Source organism: Channa argus, chromosome 15 (genome assembly GCF_033026475.1).
Source record: "Channa argus isolate prfri chromosome 15, Channa argus male v1.0, whole genome shotgun sequence".
In the NCBI taxonomy this organism is placed as follows: Eukaryota; Metazoa; Chordata; class Actinopteri; order Anabantiformes; family Channidae; genus Channa; species Channa argus.
The window spans coordinates 564,363-582,500 of NC_090211.1; the positions used below are offsets into that span (position 1 = coordinate 564,363).

An 18,138-nucleotide genomic window follows, 5' to 3' on the forward strand; every position below is an offset into this window, starting at 1 on the left:
TTTCTCTGGCTGTGTCTGGAGCAGAACAGTCAACGTAAGACAGTGAGAAAGTTATTAGTGCATGGTCACACAGAAAAAACAACACACCTTTCCTTTAAAGTTTTCTATGATAAAAGTGGATGCCGCTATTAATTACACACAGCAATGTTTCCATGACACAGGGGCCTATATACTAGCTATCACATGGTAAACATCTGGAGCATCCCTGTTCAATTTTAAAAACTAGAGGGAACAAATTAAAGTACTACAATACCAGATTTCAGAATGGGTTTTGGAACATCACTGCCACATTTAATTTGCTCTCATTTTTTTTAATTGTGAAAGAAAAAACAAAAAGACATCAAAAAAGGTTAATTCTACAAAGAGACATTTTCCTCAGCCGTCTTAAAACTTGCTAAGTCATAAATTCCAAATGTACCAAGTCCAACAGTTTGACACTGGAAGCAATGCACACATTGTGTCAGTCTGTCTCTGTAACTGCTAAAAGGGTTGTCAGGTATGTAGGGGCTTGATATGTCAAATGTTATACATGATGAACAGGTGAGGGAGGTGCGTGGTTTGGGTCACACTTAGGTCTCTTTGTGACAGTCTCAAAGGAGGTTTGAGAAGCAGTGGGAGAAAGCAGGGATGTAAACTAGGACGCTCCCAATCCAGCACCACTTTCCTCGTTCCGGCATCTAGCCGATTGCTGCTCAGGTCAGGGGTCCGTATGGATTTGTTCTTCCAAACTTCTTCTTCCAACTAAGCTGAAGCAAATGATCTTAAGTGACAGCCATCTCAGCAAAAAACACAAGTACCCAGTGAAGGAGTGAATGAAGGGAGCAGCACAAGGCTTGTTTCAGGTTAGCTAGTGTTACAACCTGAACATAGTTTATGGGAGACTGTCCTATTGGTCACCCTCTGTGCACTATTAAATCATCCATGGGTCGCTAACAGATTGGCTTTCCTGGGTTGCTTAAACCTAAAGCTTACTGTATGCTGGATACTGAGTGCTTGTCAGATCGTCCAACAAAGGCTGCACTTTCTAGTTCTATAATGGAAGTATGCCCACTGTCCCCAGAAGTTCATGGATATTGGGAAGATGTAAAAGCAGTGTTATAGGTTCTCTCAAGCTATTTCTTTATTATTTACATAGATTCTACTGTCACCTTTTATTGTTAAACCAGGGCAACACTAAGAAAGCATTTAAGATAATACTACAAATATACCGCAAAGCCAATTTTTGGAGAGACCTGAGGAAGAAACTGCAATGATAAGCCTGGAGCTGGCGCTATTTAGAACCCCTTTTCCTATGGCTGCCAATTATACTAAACCACATAACCCCTTTAACAGCGCTAAAAGTTGGCCACCTCGCTACATGTGAGAACAAGTAATGCAGACAATTCTTGTGGTTGGAATATTGCACCATGGGTGCTAGATGCATATATAAGCATCTGTTTGCTAGCTCATTTATAGAAATGTTTTTTTGGATATATTGTCGTAATTATAGCTTGTTCACTTGCCTTAAAGCTATCATTGTTGTTTGAGCAGTAGAATACATTATGAGAACTGTTGTTTACACAGCAGCCTAATTGCTATGTGTTTTCTTAACTATTACTTTACGTAATTTATGCTATGATGCTAGCACAGAGTAGTTTTCCAATCAATGTAGTGTATGCAGTATTAGCAAACAGGACTGGAGCAACAATCTACAACACACACACAGATGACGATGGTGCCTATTTATATCACTCAGCATGGAAGGAGCCATTTTCTAAAAAAGAAATGAGCAGATCTTAAATGGTTAGTTTGTTGTAGACACACAAAAAAAGCATATTTTCTACATACTCCTTGGTGTCTAGGTGATATCTGCCTCAGATTAAACACTACAGATTCAGTAACCTGGGAGATGGTTTTATAATTTGTGAGAACTGATCTTTTAAGAGGAACTATTATGTCTGGCATGGTCAGTCTCTTGAGAGTGTGGAGAGGCCTTAAGGACTGGATTGGATATGAAAAGCTAAAATGGCAGTTCTGAGATGACTGTTGATGATAGTATTGTCCTACTATACAAATAAAAATCTTCAGCGAAGGTCCGCTATAGTCCGCTATGTGGAGAACTGTGATAACGGACTGATGCTGGTATCGTGCGACGAGTAGATTCTTAGGGCAGAAAGGGCTTGGGCAAACACTCTCAGGTCATAATGACACATAAAAAAGGGGAGTGGAGAGACTGAGATGGCAAGGGGTTAGGTGATAACTGTTCCACAGCTGCTCCTCAGCTGTGCACATTTATAGTCCCAGTAAATCCAAGACTGAAGGAAACAGTTTTCAGCTGTTAGCAAGACAGAATTTGGACGGATGCAAGAGTTTAACCGTTCATATAGCGATGGACTGAATAGTTTAGAATAAGAGTGACAAAAGAGGGGACAAAGTGCCAGCACAACACTGGTTTTGGTATATTGGTTTTGGCTGCGATTGATGGGTCACTTGGGGGAGGGGTTTCCACCGGAAGAGGGCTAGGGGTCTGTCGTGCAGGGAGGGGAGGATGAAGAGATCATTGCGAGGTCTTCGTCTTAGCTGCCGTAATGCATGGTATTGCTGGGGATGACCATAGGTGAAGCCATGGAGATGGCAGCACCCCCCATGGTGAACTGGTTGGTAACAGGATAGTAAGTACCGCTGCTGCTGGGTCCAGACTGGCCCGTAGTGGCTCCTGGAAGGAAGAACAAAGGGTTATATTTAGTATTCCTACAAAAGTTGATTAAATTGTGAATTTATTAGGCAGCACAAACTTATTGCTCCTGTCTGTGCTGTGGAATTACCCTGGACAATTCCTGTGCTCATGATGGAGCCCATCCTGGAGTGGGTATGGTTTACAATCCCTGAGTTCACTGTAACCAATCAGAAATTGTTTAGTTAATATGTGCAATACTAAAACCGATTTTATCCTGGTGCTCTGTTAGTAACTACAAAACCATATGTAGATGCATGGCAGTTCCTCACACTTGAGCCTGGTTCACATATAAACTCTGGACAATGTAGAGAAAAGTCAGACATGGACATTTTCCATGGCCTTTCAGACGCAGCAGGAGATCAGAGTGAGAATGATCTCTCACATGTGAAAATCTACTCGACTTCTGTGCACAATCAGCGAGCACAGGAGCCACAACATGGTGGAAAACTTAATCTGTGGGAAATAGTGTTTTGTTTACAGCACGTCGGGACTGTGAATCTAAAAAAAAACTTCAATCGTTCAACTACAACTGCAGTTGAGTGATAGAAACGTCAACACACCCAATCGCTTGCTTTTAAGACTCCTGGTGATTTGGGACAGATAAACTGCTGAAATGTTAAGTTTAGAGACTGAATAGAGAAGAAAAATAACTTTGTCCCCAGGGACAAAGGTAAGTATTCACTCACGCATCCAAATAAATGAATTCAGGGGCACAAAGCAAGGTCCATAAAGACATGGATCACTGAGTTTGGAGTGGAAGAACTTCACTGGCCTGCACAGAGTCCTGACCTCAACCCGATAGAAACCTTTGGGATGAATTAGAGCGAAGACTGCGAGCACTGTGTATTATGTATTTCATAAACACACTTCCCAGAAGAGTTGAAGCTGATATAGCTACAAAGGGCCGACGTCATATTAAACCCTATGGATTAATGGGATGTCACTAAAGTTCATATGGGTCTAAAGGCAGGAGAGCGAATACTTTTGGCAATATAGTGTATAACTTAATCACTTTTTAAATTATTTTATTATGAGTTTTATTTGAAATGTTGATGTATACGGTGTGTGTTGATTGTGTTTGTGTGTCTGTGTTATCGAGAGTGTATTTTTAAGCTACTTCGATGCTCTTTTAAATTGCCCCTTGGGGACAAATAAAGTGATTTGAGTTGGAATAGAATTGAAATAAAAAGCTGAAAAGGATCAAAGAATAAAAGAAGTTTAACCTTTACAAAAGGAGCCAAAATGTTATGTTAAGTATACAATGCGATATTAAGGTGGAAGTGTCAGCTTAAGCAAAATAAATGGTTGTCAATTGTTCAGTGACTATGGACCTTAGGTATAACTCAAGTATAACTGTTTCTTGAGGAAGTCACCAGAATTGTTACCGTATTCATTATAAATATATTCATCTACAAGCCATACATGCTACTTTACCATTGGCTACTGTGGTTTTTGCGGTCTGCTAAAGTGCCACGTTTTTGCCCAGTTGGTCTGTATGTTAGAAGTTTACTTGGTGCGTCTTTGCTGGGTTTTTTTTTTTTTTTAACATTTCTTTCTTTCTTTCTTTCTTTCAATAACGCAGTGCCACCGATTTTTGTTTTTAAACATAAGTTCCACAACAGTTTCCGATGATGGAAGTGACTTTTCATCTAAATAGGAAAACGCAAGCAGTCGACAGACAATACAGTATTCAGAATGCAGTTTTATGAGTATGTTACACAAGATGCAGGTGACAAGCACTACTAAAAATGGGGCTGAAATTCTCTGTGTAGACACAGATGTTATCACTGCCATAAGATGTTGACAGTAGCTGCCTCAACACTGCGTTTAATTCATTATTATATTCAATTGGTTGGTAAATAAACCCCCTAAACTTATTTACTCACACCCTACATATGGAATTGAAACTAATAATTTAACTGTATTTCCTTATAATTTTCGTTTGACAATTTTCGTAAGTAAAAATTAAAACAGCTACTTACATGGAAATGCTGTAAACAAATATAAGGAAACAAAATGTTCATCTTTAGCTTGAACATGCATCAATACTTTACTTTAGCTTGTTGATAATTCTGCAGCCTCACTACAAACAATACCGGATTCTGTTGCCCCTCTGAACTATACCAAGGAGAGTACCTCTTCTGGTTTAGTGCGTTCTTTTTCAAACTTGTTTTTTCCCTTTACCTCACATATAAAAACAAGTCTCTAGAACACCCTTCTTCCACCTACGAAACTTTGGAGCACCCTGTCTTAAAGTGACGTTAAAAACCTAGTCCATGCATGTGTTACTTTTAGGTTGGACTGCTGTAATTCCCTACTTTCAGGATGCCCCAGCAACTCCCATAAAAACCTACAATCCAGAATGCCGCAGCAAAAGTGCTGATTCGAATTAGAAAGAGAGATCATATTCCTTCTTCACTAGCTTCTCTCCATTGGCTCCATAAAATCTAGAATAGAATTTCAACCCCTGCTTCTTCAAATGGTCAAGCTCCATCATATATAAAAGACTAGTTCCGCATCATCTAAGTAGACAACTTTGATTTCAGAATGCAGGCCTACTTGTGCTTCCCAGACTTTCCAAAGGTAGAATGGGAGGTAGAGCCTTTAGCTATCAAGCTTCTCTCCTGTGGAACCAGCTCCCAGTTAAGATTTGGGAGGCAGACACCCTCTCCACTTTTAAGTCTAGGCTTAAAACCCTCCGCTTTGATAAAGTTTATAGGCTTAGACAGATGGGGGACCCACCCCCCGATGCACTGAGCTCCTCTAGTCTCTCTCTACTCCGCCTTGCCTAAGGGTGATTTGTTTGGTCTCTCTATCTGTCTTTATAGTTTGACTTAATAATATAAAGTTCCTTGAGATTACTTTTTTATATAGCGCCAATTCACAAAAAAGTTGCATAAAATGTTTTATTTACTACATGGCCATTAGCATTTCACTCACATTTGCTCATTGAACCCTAATTATCAACTTACAGGTTCAGAATAAAAAGTCTGTCTTGTCCCTCAGTTTTTAAAACCTCAAACTTACACACCAGTCTTTTTTACTTTCTAACCTATACTATAGCAGCATATATCTTGTCATGTGACAGGTGTCTCATTTAGTAATGAGCATCAACAGCGGAGAAATGTTGAGATCATGACTCCAAACACTCCTTATCATATTCCATTTTTTTTAGAATAAAAAAGAAAACAAACAAAAAAAATCTACAGGGTTCATAAACTAGTGCTACTGTACTTCTTGCATAATATTAGGTGTCACAAAAGGAAAGTCAGGAGGAGTGATCCATACCCAGGGGGATGAGGTTGTTGTGAGACACAGACGAGCCACTGCCAATGACTGTGCTGAGGTCATAAGCTGAAGGCATCCCTGGAGGCAAGAAGGAAACAAGGTAATCAACATTTGCAATAAAGAAAGAAAATGCAGAAGGTCATTAATTTTCTCATTATAACAACTGCTCTTTGTTTGAGGCCAGATGATACTGTATGTCACAACAGTAGCACTGTAACACTAACAAAATGGCAGCGAAATGTCCACCTAAAACGTCTGACTTCAACTTTGCAAATGGCTTACTCTGGCCGGCTCACCATACCATTCAGGTTGTCTTGACGAACCTGCTGGTGACCCACTGAAGCCGGCTTTGCCAAAGGGGGTGTAGATGGGCCTGGTATGGGAACTCCACACAAGAACACACCAACTCTTTGTAAGTGCCTCACATGCGATGGGTCAAAGGAAAGGGTACCTATATATTTAGCACCCTAGCACCTAGGGGCAAAGCATAAAGCCTAAGCTTGTGTACATTAGATCTCGAGGAATTAGGACCTCAAATAGAAAAAGCTAGATTCAGTGCAAAACCAAACATATACATAGACAGTCACAGAAAAATGGTTCTGACACTCCTACACAGCCTTGAAGAACTATTAGTATGTCTATGCAGGACATCTCCAATCCAGGCTCCACTTAATGTTTGTCTGCTAAAACTATACCTACTTTTTTACTAGGCCAGTGTTCTTTTGATGGAAGGAAGTCAGTCCTGCAATGTATCCTCCTTCATGAAGGTGATCGTGTTCAGAGGTGTTTATTCAACCGTACAATAATTTTAAGGCTGGAAATAAGGTTGTTTTACTGTACTACATTATACAGTGGAGTTTCCTATATTAAATTCCCCAGCGTCAGACATCCTCTAATCACACCCATTCAGGGTGGGTGTGATTAAGCTTGTTCAACCCCAATGCATGAAATAGTCACAAAATGTAGGGCGGGTCCGTCGTTTTAAAAGTCTCATCTTTTGACTTATTGAGCATGTCCACAACTACCTGCATCTACATACGTTGTATAATGTCGTTTCGGTTTTCTCTCATGTGATGTGAACATTAAAGTGTGTCATGTTGTTGTGGCTTCTCTTTATGTTGTACAAATGTGAAAGTTCAAGAAGAAGAAATTCGGTAATGTTTTAAGGGATGATTTGGCCCAGTCTGCCCCCTAATGCATTACATTTCAAATCCTCCACACAGACAAAACGTATGCAAGGAATTATGTAAACAATTATGCCAATGGCACGGCCAATGTGTTCATGGCTCATGTAATTATTTTGGCATGATGGTCCTTATTCTCTATTAAAAGTACTGATCATATAAAAAAAATATATTGCTATGTATAAATATACATTCATTTTAGAAATAAATGTTTTCAAGTGAGTTGTATGTAGGCAGACAGAAATGGGTATTGACAGGAAGGCAGGAATTAGAAATTGGTGAAAGCACAGACAACAGCTTCAGGAGTGCATAGTAGTTTATGTCTCAAAAAGCGAAAGTAGTGGGCATTACTATATGCAGAAACCAGGTTACTTGGAGAAATTAGTGTTCTCTGGTAATCTGGGAACAATGTTTACATGCAGCAGAAGAGTAATCTGATTCCACCTTGGACTTGTTCTGGAAGCCTGGCACCCAGATTTTAATTGCATAGAGCGACAGAAAATGATGATTACTGACTTCTCTATTTTTGTGTGTTTGTGTCTCAGCATGGGGAGAGAAAGGAAAAAAGGGGAGAGACAGTTAATTCACAAAAGGAACTGTATGAATTTTAAAAATCCATGGGAAAAAGGGACTTTAGACTTCTACAAGGGACGTTGTGTTAGTTAAATTTCTGTTGAACTTTAAAACAGACTTTGTTTAAAAGAATTAGGTGGCATCACAACTTTAAAATCTTTACCCTTCTTGAAAGAGTACATACTTCTAGGGGGAACATCACAAGTCTTCATTTTCAGTCATTTAGTTAGTGAGTTGGGGAAGGGCTAGAATGGTCATTTTAGAAATCCTAGAGAGGCCATTGTCATGAAGAGCTAAATCAGATCATTTTGATATAGGTGGAAGTTAGTAATCCAAATGTTTGCTCATTTCTTGACCCATTTGTTATTCCTGCCAGCACACCGTATGCATATTACATAAAGCTAGTTTCAATAAATTGTTAAGAAAAAAAGAAGCATTCTATTTGTGAGAATATATTCTTAAAAAACCCTGGAGGCCAGCAGACATCTAGGGGAGCAAAATGTTTAAGAACGGCAAATATTGATCAGTTTTCTACCACAATGTATTTTAATGCACAATTCCAAAGGTTAGAACCTAAATCTTGTACACCTAAAATGAATGGTGCATGAAAATCCCTTACTACAGGTAAAAAAATGTTCCTATTAGACCACAAAACATCTGATTTGTTGGATAACCTAATCTTCTGTGTCTTACAATTCCACATCCTGGAAAATTCCCAGACAAACTCATGGAGGACATTTTCAGCTACCAATGTTAACCTGTGTTCACCTGATACAGCCATTCCCTGACTCATGCTGTAGGCCGCCCCCGTGTTCCACATATTCTCAGACGGGGAGGTGTAGTGTGAGCCAGGAGGGGGGTTAGGGGTGGTGCCTGTGTACCTGCAAATACATATACACAAGTTTAATGTCAGAGAGCTAGTCAGTTTTCTCAATGTCATCCCTTAAACAGTGCCAACTACATACAGGTTTGTGTACTAGGGTCAGGAGACCAACTCACCTGAAAAAGGGGTTCTTCAAGTCCAGGAGGTTGCTGGACTTTGATCCTGTCTGGTCCACCTGGGCAACAATACTGATATCGTAGCTCTGTCTGGTGGGAAGAAAATCAGCTCAGCTTTATATTAATGCATACAAACACATATTTACATATAATTTAATATTTCTTGTTTTTTTTTTTAACATATTTTTGGGTTAACATTCATGTGACAGTCTGCTGCTTTAATCACCAAAGGGACGACTTAGTGAGATTATAGCGTGCTCCAACCTTGTCAGATAGTTTTACATTTTGGGTATATTTATTTGCTTGTCTACCCAAGTTAGATGAGACTTTCATTTCTTAATGGTAAATGTAACACAACCTCTGTAAGCTCAGTAATTTACATGCCAGAGTAGGATTTAGCTATTTATATTTTTTGTACAATAAAAAATAAATGAATTAATAAAAAAGAAATGGTGGTCAGGGGGTAGTGCCTTTTAAAAGTTCAGGAACTATTGGTTGGGGCCTGCAGTGATTAATATCACTAATTACAGATACCACACAGCACTAGACATGCATTAGTCTAAAAAATAAAAAAATTAAATAATACAATGTGTACCATGCTACAAGTAGGCATGGCTATCATTACCTCTTGTTAGCCACCAGCAATACAGTGCCAGATAGTGTATCCCCTGCCTTGGTGAAGAGAGGTGACTGCAGCAGACATCGCACCTGATACCAGTGGGTGAGAGGCTCTGTGGGCGCTGTGGACAGCCATACTGTCATCCTAGAGACAGAGTGTGTAAGAGTGGTAGTGGTGTGAGGACTACTGTACCAAACGTGATAGGTCAATTCAACACAGCCCAAATTGAGGTATTATGCCCTTGTGTTGACTTACACTGATCCCATGAATGCCACATCAAACCAGAAAGCCAGGCCATGCACCAGGCCTGAATGCATCATGTGAAACTTAAAGGGAATCTCTATTCTGTGATCAAGAGGAAAAGTCAGGTGTTAACGATGTTAATTCTACTTGGTAGAACACATACATTTTAATATACTTCCAATACAAACACACACACACACACCTGTAAAGATCTTCTTCTTTGGCCTCCAGGAAGTTGACTGTGTATTTGACGGATTTGGCCATCAGAATACGGATATCAAATGTGTCCTGTGGAGGGAGATGTGAGCTCATCATACATGTATAGAACGCAACTGCCGATTCAGTGTCTCAAATCAGGCCTCCTCAGTGTCCAAACCAGAGAGAATTTGATTATCACACTGCCATGATAGCTGTACTGGAAATGCTCGGGGGTTTAGGTATACATAATGTCAACCTAAAAAAGCACAATAATTACATTTTGATAAATGTGCAAGTCCCATAGCCAGAATTCTTAAAAGGTAAAATTACCAGGCCAAAAAAGTTCAAAACACTACAAAAGCTATAGTTCTTTGAATATTTACTGTGCACAGAATAAAAATTGTCAACTTGTGTGCGATGAGGAACTTACTACAATTGGCTGACGGAAATACTCATCCACTGCTGCCCCCCGCAGGGCAGAGAGATCAACACCGTGGAAGGAGGGCTGGTACCTAAGGCACAAAAAAATAAAAAAGATATTTAGAAACGTTTAAATTGACACAATAGTTGAAGAAAAAAAACAACAATTGCATATTTATGTCACAATCTCTGAATTCGTTTGGATACAGAAAACATTTTAGACCAATCAAGTTCACATTAACTCACTCACAGCTTAAAGTAATTCCTCCCCCTTTAAAAAAAAAAAAAAAGGCGAAACTCAATGTCATGCGAGTCATGTAGGTTTTTATTCATGTATTATTTTAGATAATAAGGCACATTTTTCACATTCTGTGCTCTGACACAGAGTCTTTGGGGCTCTGGTGACCCGGTGTAGTCCTCCTTCAGAGACCCCATTCAGGATCCATATGCTCGAGGAAAGAAAGTATTCAGATAAGTTAGATACCTGACTCATGAGTTGGTGAAGGTTCAGTCATCCAGGTGTACAATTAGAAGATGACTGAGGTCAACTGCACTTGTTAGTTTCCAGCTAAGAAAAACAATGTCCACTTGACACGACTCAACTTTCAGATTAAGGACTTGTGCCGACTCAAATTATATTCAGGGATTTATAGAAACAGTTTGCTGTAAAATAGTTTCTTCTTGACATGATTGAGTACCCAGCCACCTCTGGGGAACATCTGGTACATCATGCAGTTCATACTACATATATCACAATCAAAGGTTAACTGCTGTCCAACACTATTTATGAAACTGTTAAGCCAGTGTTTCTGCTTTTGTACAGTGTTGAGGAAACAATGCCACGTTGTGACTACAAATTGACATTAACCGTAATAGGAAAAATTATTGCAAACCAATTAGATCCTAGTTTCTCAGGTGCACTTAGCTGCATTTCACTTTCTAAAGGTTCCTAATAAAAACTAAATGAATGTAGTTTGTGTTTTATTTAAACTGTTTGAGAATGATTATTTTTAGTTTGATGATACAGAGATGTGCTTGTTTTGTTTGGTCTACCAGTTATATTCCTGAGGTCTGGGCTGCCTGCTTTAATCTATAGTGATTCTTTCTTAATCACAGTAAAACTTGAGCTGTTGTGATCTGCTAATCATCATTCACCAGATCACCTAGTTTAATTACTATGGCTGATCTTGCATAAACACATTTTAAACTCGTGTGACTATGACGGTCTATTTTGTAAAATGAGGCATGATTAAGTAACTGTACATCATTTTAAGGGAACATTTGTTTTTACACCATGTAAATGGACACAGACATAAATCAAACATGCACAGCTAATGTCAGATATAAGTAAATGTACACAACCTGTTAAACGATGGAGAGGTTTGTGTTGCCCTGTAAGCCTCAGTGAAGCAGAGAGGAAGGTTGTGTGGAGAGATTGGTCAGTGTGCAATACTGGCTTTGGGCGCATCAGTCCCAATATGACCTACTTCATCCCAAAGGCTTGTAACGCCACATGAAATTAAATTATTATGTGTATTAGCTGTGCAAATAAGTTATGAGCTATGTGACTGCTTCTAATGTTAGAATACTGAAAATAACCTATCAATTTAATTTAATTTAATTTTGTTTTACTTATCAGTAGGCTAATGCAAACCAACATTAGCCACACATTAACAACCAAAAGGGTTGTACAGGACAGTAATGCTACAAATTAAACTGTGCACAGGTTTTTGTTGAGCTGTGAATGGTGGCAATAGAAGCTGCTGCTGTAGGTGGAGCCTATAAAGCAGATCGGTGTACTAAAGAAGCTATTTGTATTTCAGCATTTGTATTTCAGGTGTAATTTAAGCCCATTCATCAAGCTGAAATGTTTACAAGTCTACTAGATTGCTTGGGTGTCTGTTAGCAAGAAGCTACATCCACAGTAGCTAAAGTTAGACTATAAAAGGGTCCTGTTGATTAAATTTAAAAAAATAAATAAATAAAATAAAATAAACTGTTGAAGGCAGAACAGATATAAAACAGTTAATGTCCTGAATAATAAGACATCTGTGAGGTTGTTATCAGAAATTTGCACCCTGGTGTACTTCAAAACCAGTAGATACTGACACACCTCTAACTGCTGTAAGCAAGACAGAACCAGTTAGTCAACCAAAGACAAGCACATGAAGTAAACATGTTTATAATGTGGAGGAGGAACCTCTGTACTTCCAGTCTGTGTAGATAGACACACACTTTATTTATTTTACTGGTCTGGTTTTATACAGAGTATTCTATTATGTTTGGTGGCTGTTTACACCTATGCATAGGCTAATGCTTGAGTAGACGGCCAATACCTTTACCCAATCATAGGTGGCATCACCACAAGCACCTATGCCTAGAACAAATCTGTTGATATATGTGCTTGCTGAAGGAGCCTCACACAAAAGCCAATTTTTAAGACAGTCTGTTAAGTAAACCACAGCTAAATTACTGGTTAGCTTGGGTTATTTTCTAAATTATTCACATTTTCAACAATCACAACAAAACCGAGTAAAATCCAACATCAATTGCCTATACTCATACTTAGCTCCTGTAAACCCATAGGCTAGATTATTTTGTTTGTGTATACTGTAGATTTCATCTGCTGGAGGACAAAGAAGTCTATGGCACAGACAAACTAATTTAGGCGCATACTGCAGAAAATGAAACAGCGATTTCCTTCCCTTTGACCAGAGCCCTTCAACCACAGCTCAGATCCCAGAGTGTATAAATCTAATCTCAACACTGTAGTGTATACGGAAAAAGAGCTCTGTTAGAAATATTTTGTAATATTGGTACCTAAACTGGTGGCATCAGTAAGGGAGCAACCTTACTGCTAAAAAGCATCTGGACAGACAAAGAAGTTCAATATGCTTGTTCCCTGATATTGCTTATAGTTTTGTGCTTATTTTTGTGACAAGGCCTTCAAAATCCTTGCAGTCTCCTCGACAGAAACAATGCACCAAGACAAATGCCAAACTATACAGTTTCTTCTTTACTTGTTTTATCTATTATCTACTTTTATCTTACACCAGCCGTGCCAGAAATACATTGCTATAAAAATAATAACCTTAAATCAAATATTGAATGGCAAAATTTGCACATTAAAATAAAATAAATAAGGTGGCAAGGACTGCGGATTTTACATGCACTTAAGTAACCTGTTTTTTTTAAGAGTCCAGTATAGTGAATAATAGGGGAATGAGTATACATACACGTAAGTAACATGGTTATTGTAAATACATGCAAAAGAGTAATCCAACTTCTCTGTCTCAGACTTATTTTGGCAGCATAGTTCAGATTTTTACTGTAGAATGACATAAGACATTTTTTTGATGCTTGTGTGTTGGAGAAGACTGACAGTAAAGTGAGAGAAACAAATACAACAAACCCAATTTTCATAGGACTAACTAAAGCAGAAAACACAGACAGCCTCCATTTAAGTTATACTTGATTTCTCTGTTGCTCTTTTAATAATGTACATGTTTTCCTTCTCACCAGAAGTTGGCCTTGGTAAACTGCTCCATGTAAAGCTGCTCATCTGTGAAGGGGGCCAGGTGGACGTCACCAATAGTGGGGAACATTTTACCTGGAAAACACACACAAGTCAGTAAAACTTGAAAATGGAATCCTGCAAAAATGACAGAACTAGGAAGTTAATCTGCGTGTGTTTGTAGTGTAATAACTATAATATTTATATATATATATACACACACACATATATACACATATATACACACACACACACACACACCTCTTTCCCTTGACTTAGAGCACAGGTTTCACTCCGCGTCTCCATTAAAGCCGTGGCATTAGCTACCTGTTAACAATTGCTAATGTGTGGCAGTGCCTTGTTATGGAGTGTAGGTCACCTGTGTTTCAGAAGCTTTCAGAGCCCAATATGCATTTATTATGGTTAGCCCATACTTTTTCATTACACAGCTTCAGCTAGGTAAAAAAACTATACCAGCCTTGCCAGATATCTTATATGTTTTAATTAAGTCTAATTTTAGATTATTTTTCAATCATGTTTTGTCTCCAGTTTAAGTAGACAGAATATAATTAATTATAACTGATCTGACCAGAACACAGAAAAGGAAACAAACGAAAAAAAACCAATAAAATGTTTTTCAGCCGTATCAACTGGCCTTCTTACCATTGGGTTTAAGAAACTTCTTGGCATGCAGGTAGCTCTCCAGCATGCGCTCATTAAACAACATGTAGCCCATTGGCTCTGAGATGATAATGTCAACCTGGTCCGGCAGTGTTACTTCCTCCACCTTTCCTGGGATAACAACAACACGTTCCCCCAAACGGTTACTGTTCACCAGAACCTGTAGGGGAGAGTTAGCAGTTACTAATGTTTTGTTTTTTTCCCTTCGGCTTATCCCTTAAGTTCAGGGTCGCCACAGTGGATCATTGTCTGCATGTTGATTTGGGTGTTTTAGTTTGGATTTGGATTTTTGGCACATTTGTTTTTACGCCGGATGCCCTTCCTGATACAACCCAGCCCAATTTCTACCGGGCCTGGACCGGCAATGCACAGCTGGGGATGGGAATGGGCTTTTGGGGGTTCAGCGTCTTGCCCAGAGACACTTCAACATATATAGCCGGGACTGGGGATCGAACCACTGACCCTGTGGCCCGTGGACGATTGCTTTAACCAACTGAACTACAGCCGCCCCCAGTTGCTTGTTGATAGTGTTACTTTGTGAAAGAACATAGTAATCATTAAACTTAGCACTTCAAAATATAACTGTGTGGACCTCTGCATGCTGTGCCATGGTGCTGGCCTCCACAGCGTAGACCTTCCTGGCTCCAGCTTGAGCTGCAAAGAAGGAGAGAATCCCAGAGCCACAACCAACATCCAGCACCACCTGGAGAAAAGACAACGGCAAAGATGACATCGCTACAATATTTCTAACCAAATGTTGAACTAGATTACATTTAGTTGGAAAGGATGACATTTCCATCAGAAAAACGTATTTTGTTTTATTTTATTCATCTTACGTTACCTTAACTTTATCTTACCTTGTCCTTGAAGTCAGTGTGGTTTTGGAGAATAGCTCGCTGGTAGGTTCCTGTCCGAACATAGTCCTGCATCATGTTCTGTTGCTGAGAGAGGTAGCCATAAAACTGCAGAGACAACCAAAAATGTATAAAAAGATTTTTTTTAAAATTCATTCCATCTAAATGGTAAATGTTTCTACCTATTGGCACCCAAAGCCCTTTACTTCTTATTCACCCATTTACACTCACAATCTCACACACACACACACACACAAACACACACACCGATGGTGGAGCTGCTATGCAGCTGGCCAACACTCACCGGGAGCAACTAAGTTGGGGTTCAGAGTCTTGCTCAAAGACACTTCGACATGTGACCAGAGGAGTCAGTGATTGAACCAACAACTGTGAGATTGGTGGACAACCGCTCTACCTTCCTGCGCCACAGTTGCCCCTAGTTAATATGTCAACTCATTAAATATCTAGACATTTCGATAAGTAACACATAAGATGCTGCAAACAGCCACCTGTTTTGTTATCAAAAATAAGTTTAAGATGAAACATTTAATAGACACGTTCATATTAGATTTGATCAATCTATCTTTACAAAGAGGCTATATAGCAAAGGCCTATAAAGTTGCTTTAATCAAACATCTATTTAAAAAAAAAACACTTCTTGATCCAGGTGATTCAGCCAATTATAGACAGATATCCAATCTCCCGTTTATTTTTAAAATCCTTGAAAAAAGTAGTTGCAAAGCATTTATGTGACCACCTCTACAGGAATAACATGTCTGTAGATTTCCAGTCAGGATTTAGAGTACATCCCAGTACAGAAACTGCACTAGTGAAAGTCACCAATGAGCTTCTCTTTGCTTCAGATAATGGACTTATGTCTACACTTGTCCTACTAGACCTTAGTGCCCATTTGACACCATTTGGGATTAAAGGAACTGCACTGCATTAGTTAAAATCTTATCTGTTGGACAGATTCCACTTTGTTCATGTTAATGATGAATCTTCCACATGCTCAAAAGTTAGTTATGGAGTTCTACAGGGCTCTGTGTTAGGAACAATACTTTTCACTATGTATGTCACCTCTACGTAACATTATTAGGAAACATTCCATAAACTTCCACTGCTATGCAGATGATACCCAGCTATATTTATCTGTGAAACCAGAAGATACTAACCAATTGGTCAAACTTGCCAAGCATGCCTGCCAAACATAAAGGCCTGGATGTCCTATAATTCCTACTTCTAAATTGAGACAAAACTGAAATTATTCTATTTGGGCCTAGAAATATGAGAATTATGCTGTCTAACAATATAGTTACTTTAGATGGCATAACTTTGGCCTCGAGTACTGCAGTGAGGAACCTTGGAGTTATGTTTGTCATAAACTGCGCTTTTCTACCTATTGGAACACAAAGCGCTTTACACTGCCTGCCTCTCCCTCTCTCTCTCACTCACACACACACACACACACACACACACACGGGAGAGTTGCTATGCAGCTAGCCAACACTCACCAGGAGCAAATAAGTTGAGGTTCTGTGTCTTGCTCAAGGACACTTTGACATGTGACCAGAGAACGCGGGAACTCAACCCACAACTGCGAGATTGGTGGATTGATGCAAGATTGGCTTTACCTTCCTGAGCCACAGTCATATATAAAACAAGTCTCTAGAACAACCTTCTTCCACCTCGGAACACTGCCATAATTAGGAGCATCCTGTCTCAAAGTGATGCTGAAAAACTAGTCCATGCATTTGTTACTTCTAGGTTGGACTACTGTAATTCCCTACTGTTGGGGTGTCCTAATAACTCTCTAAAAAGCCTTCATTTAATCCAAAATGCTGCAGCAAGAGTGATGACTGGAAATAGCAAGAGAGATCATATTTCTCCTTCATTAGCTTCTCTCCATTGGCTTTCCAAAAAAATCTAAAATAGAATTGTATCGTATCATCCAATTAGACCACTTCGCTCTCAGAATGCAGGCCTACTTGTGGTTCCCAGAGTTTCCAAAAGTAGAATGGGAGGCAGAGCCTTTAGCTATCAAGCTCCTCTCCTTTGGAACCGGCTCTCAATCCAGATTAAGGGGGCAGATACCCTCTCTACTTTTAAGTCTAGGCTTAAAACCTTTCTTTTGATAAAGTTTATAGTTAAAGCTACTCAGTCAACCTCTTAGTTATGATGCTATAGGTTTAGACTGTTGGGAGACGCCCCTCCTCTCCTCTCTTTTTTCACTAGACATTTGTCACCACTGCATGCAATATTATCTTTGTGTCTTCTCTCTCCCGCCATTGTGCTTCTCCCTCTCTGTCCCCTACTGCAGATGTCCCCGGCTTTGGAGCTGTGCGTGTTTCCAGTGCTCAGCTATTGTTCCAACCAACCCGCTACATGTTTTGTTGTTCCTTTCTTTTTCTTTTATTTTCTCTCTCCACTTTCCACTCACCAAAACCGGTCAAGGCAGATGGCTGCCCACCCTAAGCCTGGTTCTGCTGGTGTTTTCTTCCATTAAAGGGAGTATTTTCACTCCACTGTTGCCTAGGGCTTGCTCAAGGGGGATTTGTTGGGTTGCCTTAAATACTTGTATAGTCCTGACTTTATTCTGTAAAGTGCATTGAAATTACTTAGTTGTGAATTGGCGCGATATAAATAAAGTTGAATTGAATGACATCTAAATTCTTATTAATTCTCATTAATAAAAGATGATCAACTTATCGGGACGAATATTGAGGTTTAGTGTAGCTAAACTGTACCTTTTAACCACAGATTATTAGTATGCTCAGCAAGTTTGTCAGCATTTGTGGAAACAGGAAATATGAGTCATAATGCATATACGTCTGCAGTGTTTTTAGTGC

General features: G+C 39.3%; 1 protein-coding gene across 3 annotated transcripts in view; it reads right to left on the minus strand.

Annotated features, from left to right (window-relative positions):
* Positions 1–265: 265 nt before the first annotated feature.
* The window catches only part of carm1 (coactivator-associated arginine methyltransferase 1), a 26,700-nt gene continuing 8,827 nt past the window's right edge, over positions 266–18,138 (minus strand). The window contains exons 4-16 of one of the 3 annotated variants that reach the window (XM_067476146.1): positions 15,293–15,397; positions 15,028–15,138; positions 14,418–14,595; positions 13,760–13,850; positions 10,251–10,332; positions 9,825–9,910; positions 9,635–9,724; positions 9,386–9,523; positions 8,761–8,850; positions 8,530–8,642; positions 6,005–6,082; positions 2,775–2,873; positions 266–2,695 (exon numbers count right to left, since the gene is read on the minus strand). In XM_067476146.1, coding sequence (XP_067332247.1) covers positions 2,556–2,695; positions 2,775–2,873; positions 6,005–6,082; positions 8,530–8,642; positions 8,761–8,850; positions 9,386–9,523; positions 9,635–9,724; positions 9,825–9,910; positions 10,251–10,332; positions 13,760–13,850; positions 14,418–14,595; positions 15,028–15,138; positions 15,293–15,397 — 1,401 coding nt within the window. In that variant the 3' untranslated portion in view covers positions 266–2,555. The remainder of the gene's footprint in view (positions 2,696–2,774; positions 2,874–6,004; positions 6,083–8,529; positions 8,643–8,760; positions 8,851–9,385; positions 9,524–9,634; positions 9,725–9,824; positions 9,911–10,250; positions 10,333–13,759; positions 13,851–14,417; positions 14,596–15,027; positions 15,139–15,292; positions 15,398–18,138) is intronic. The other 2 variants (XM_067476147.1, XM_067476148.1) reach the window with 2 other exon arrangements.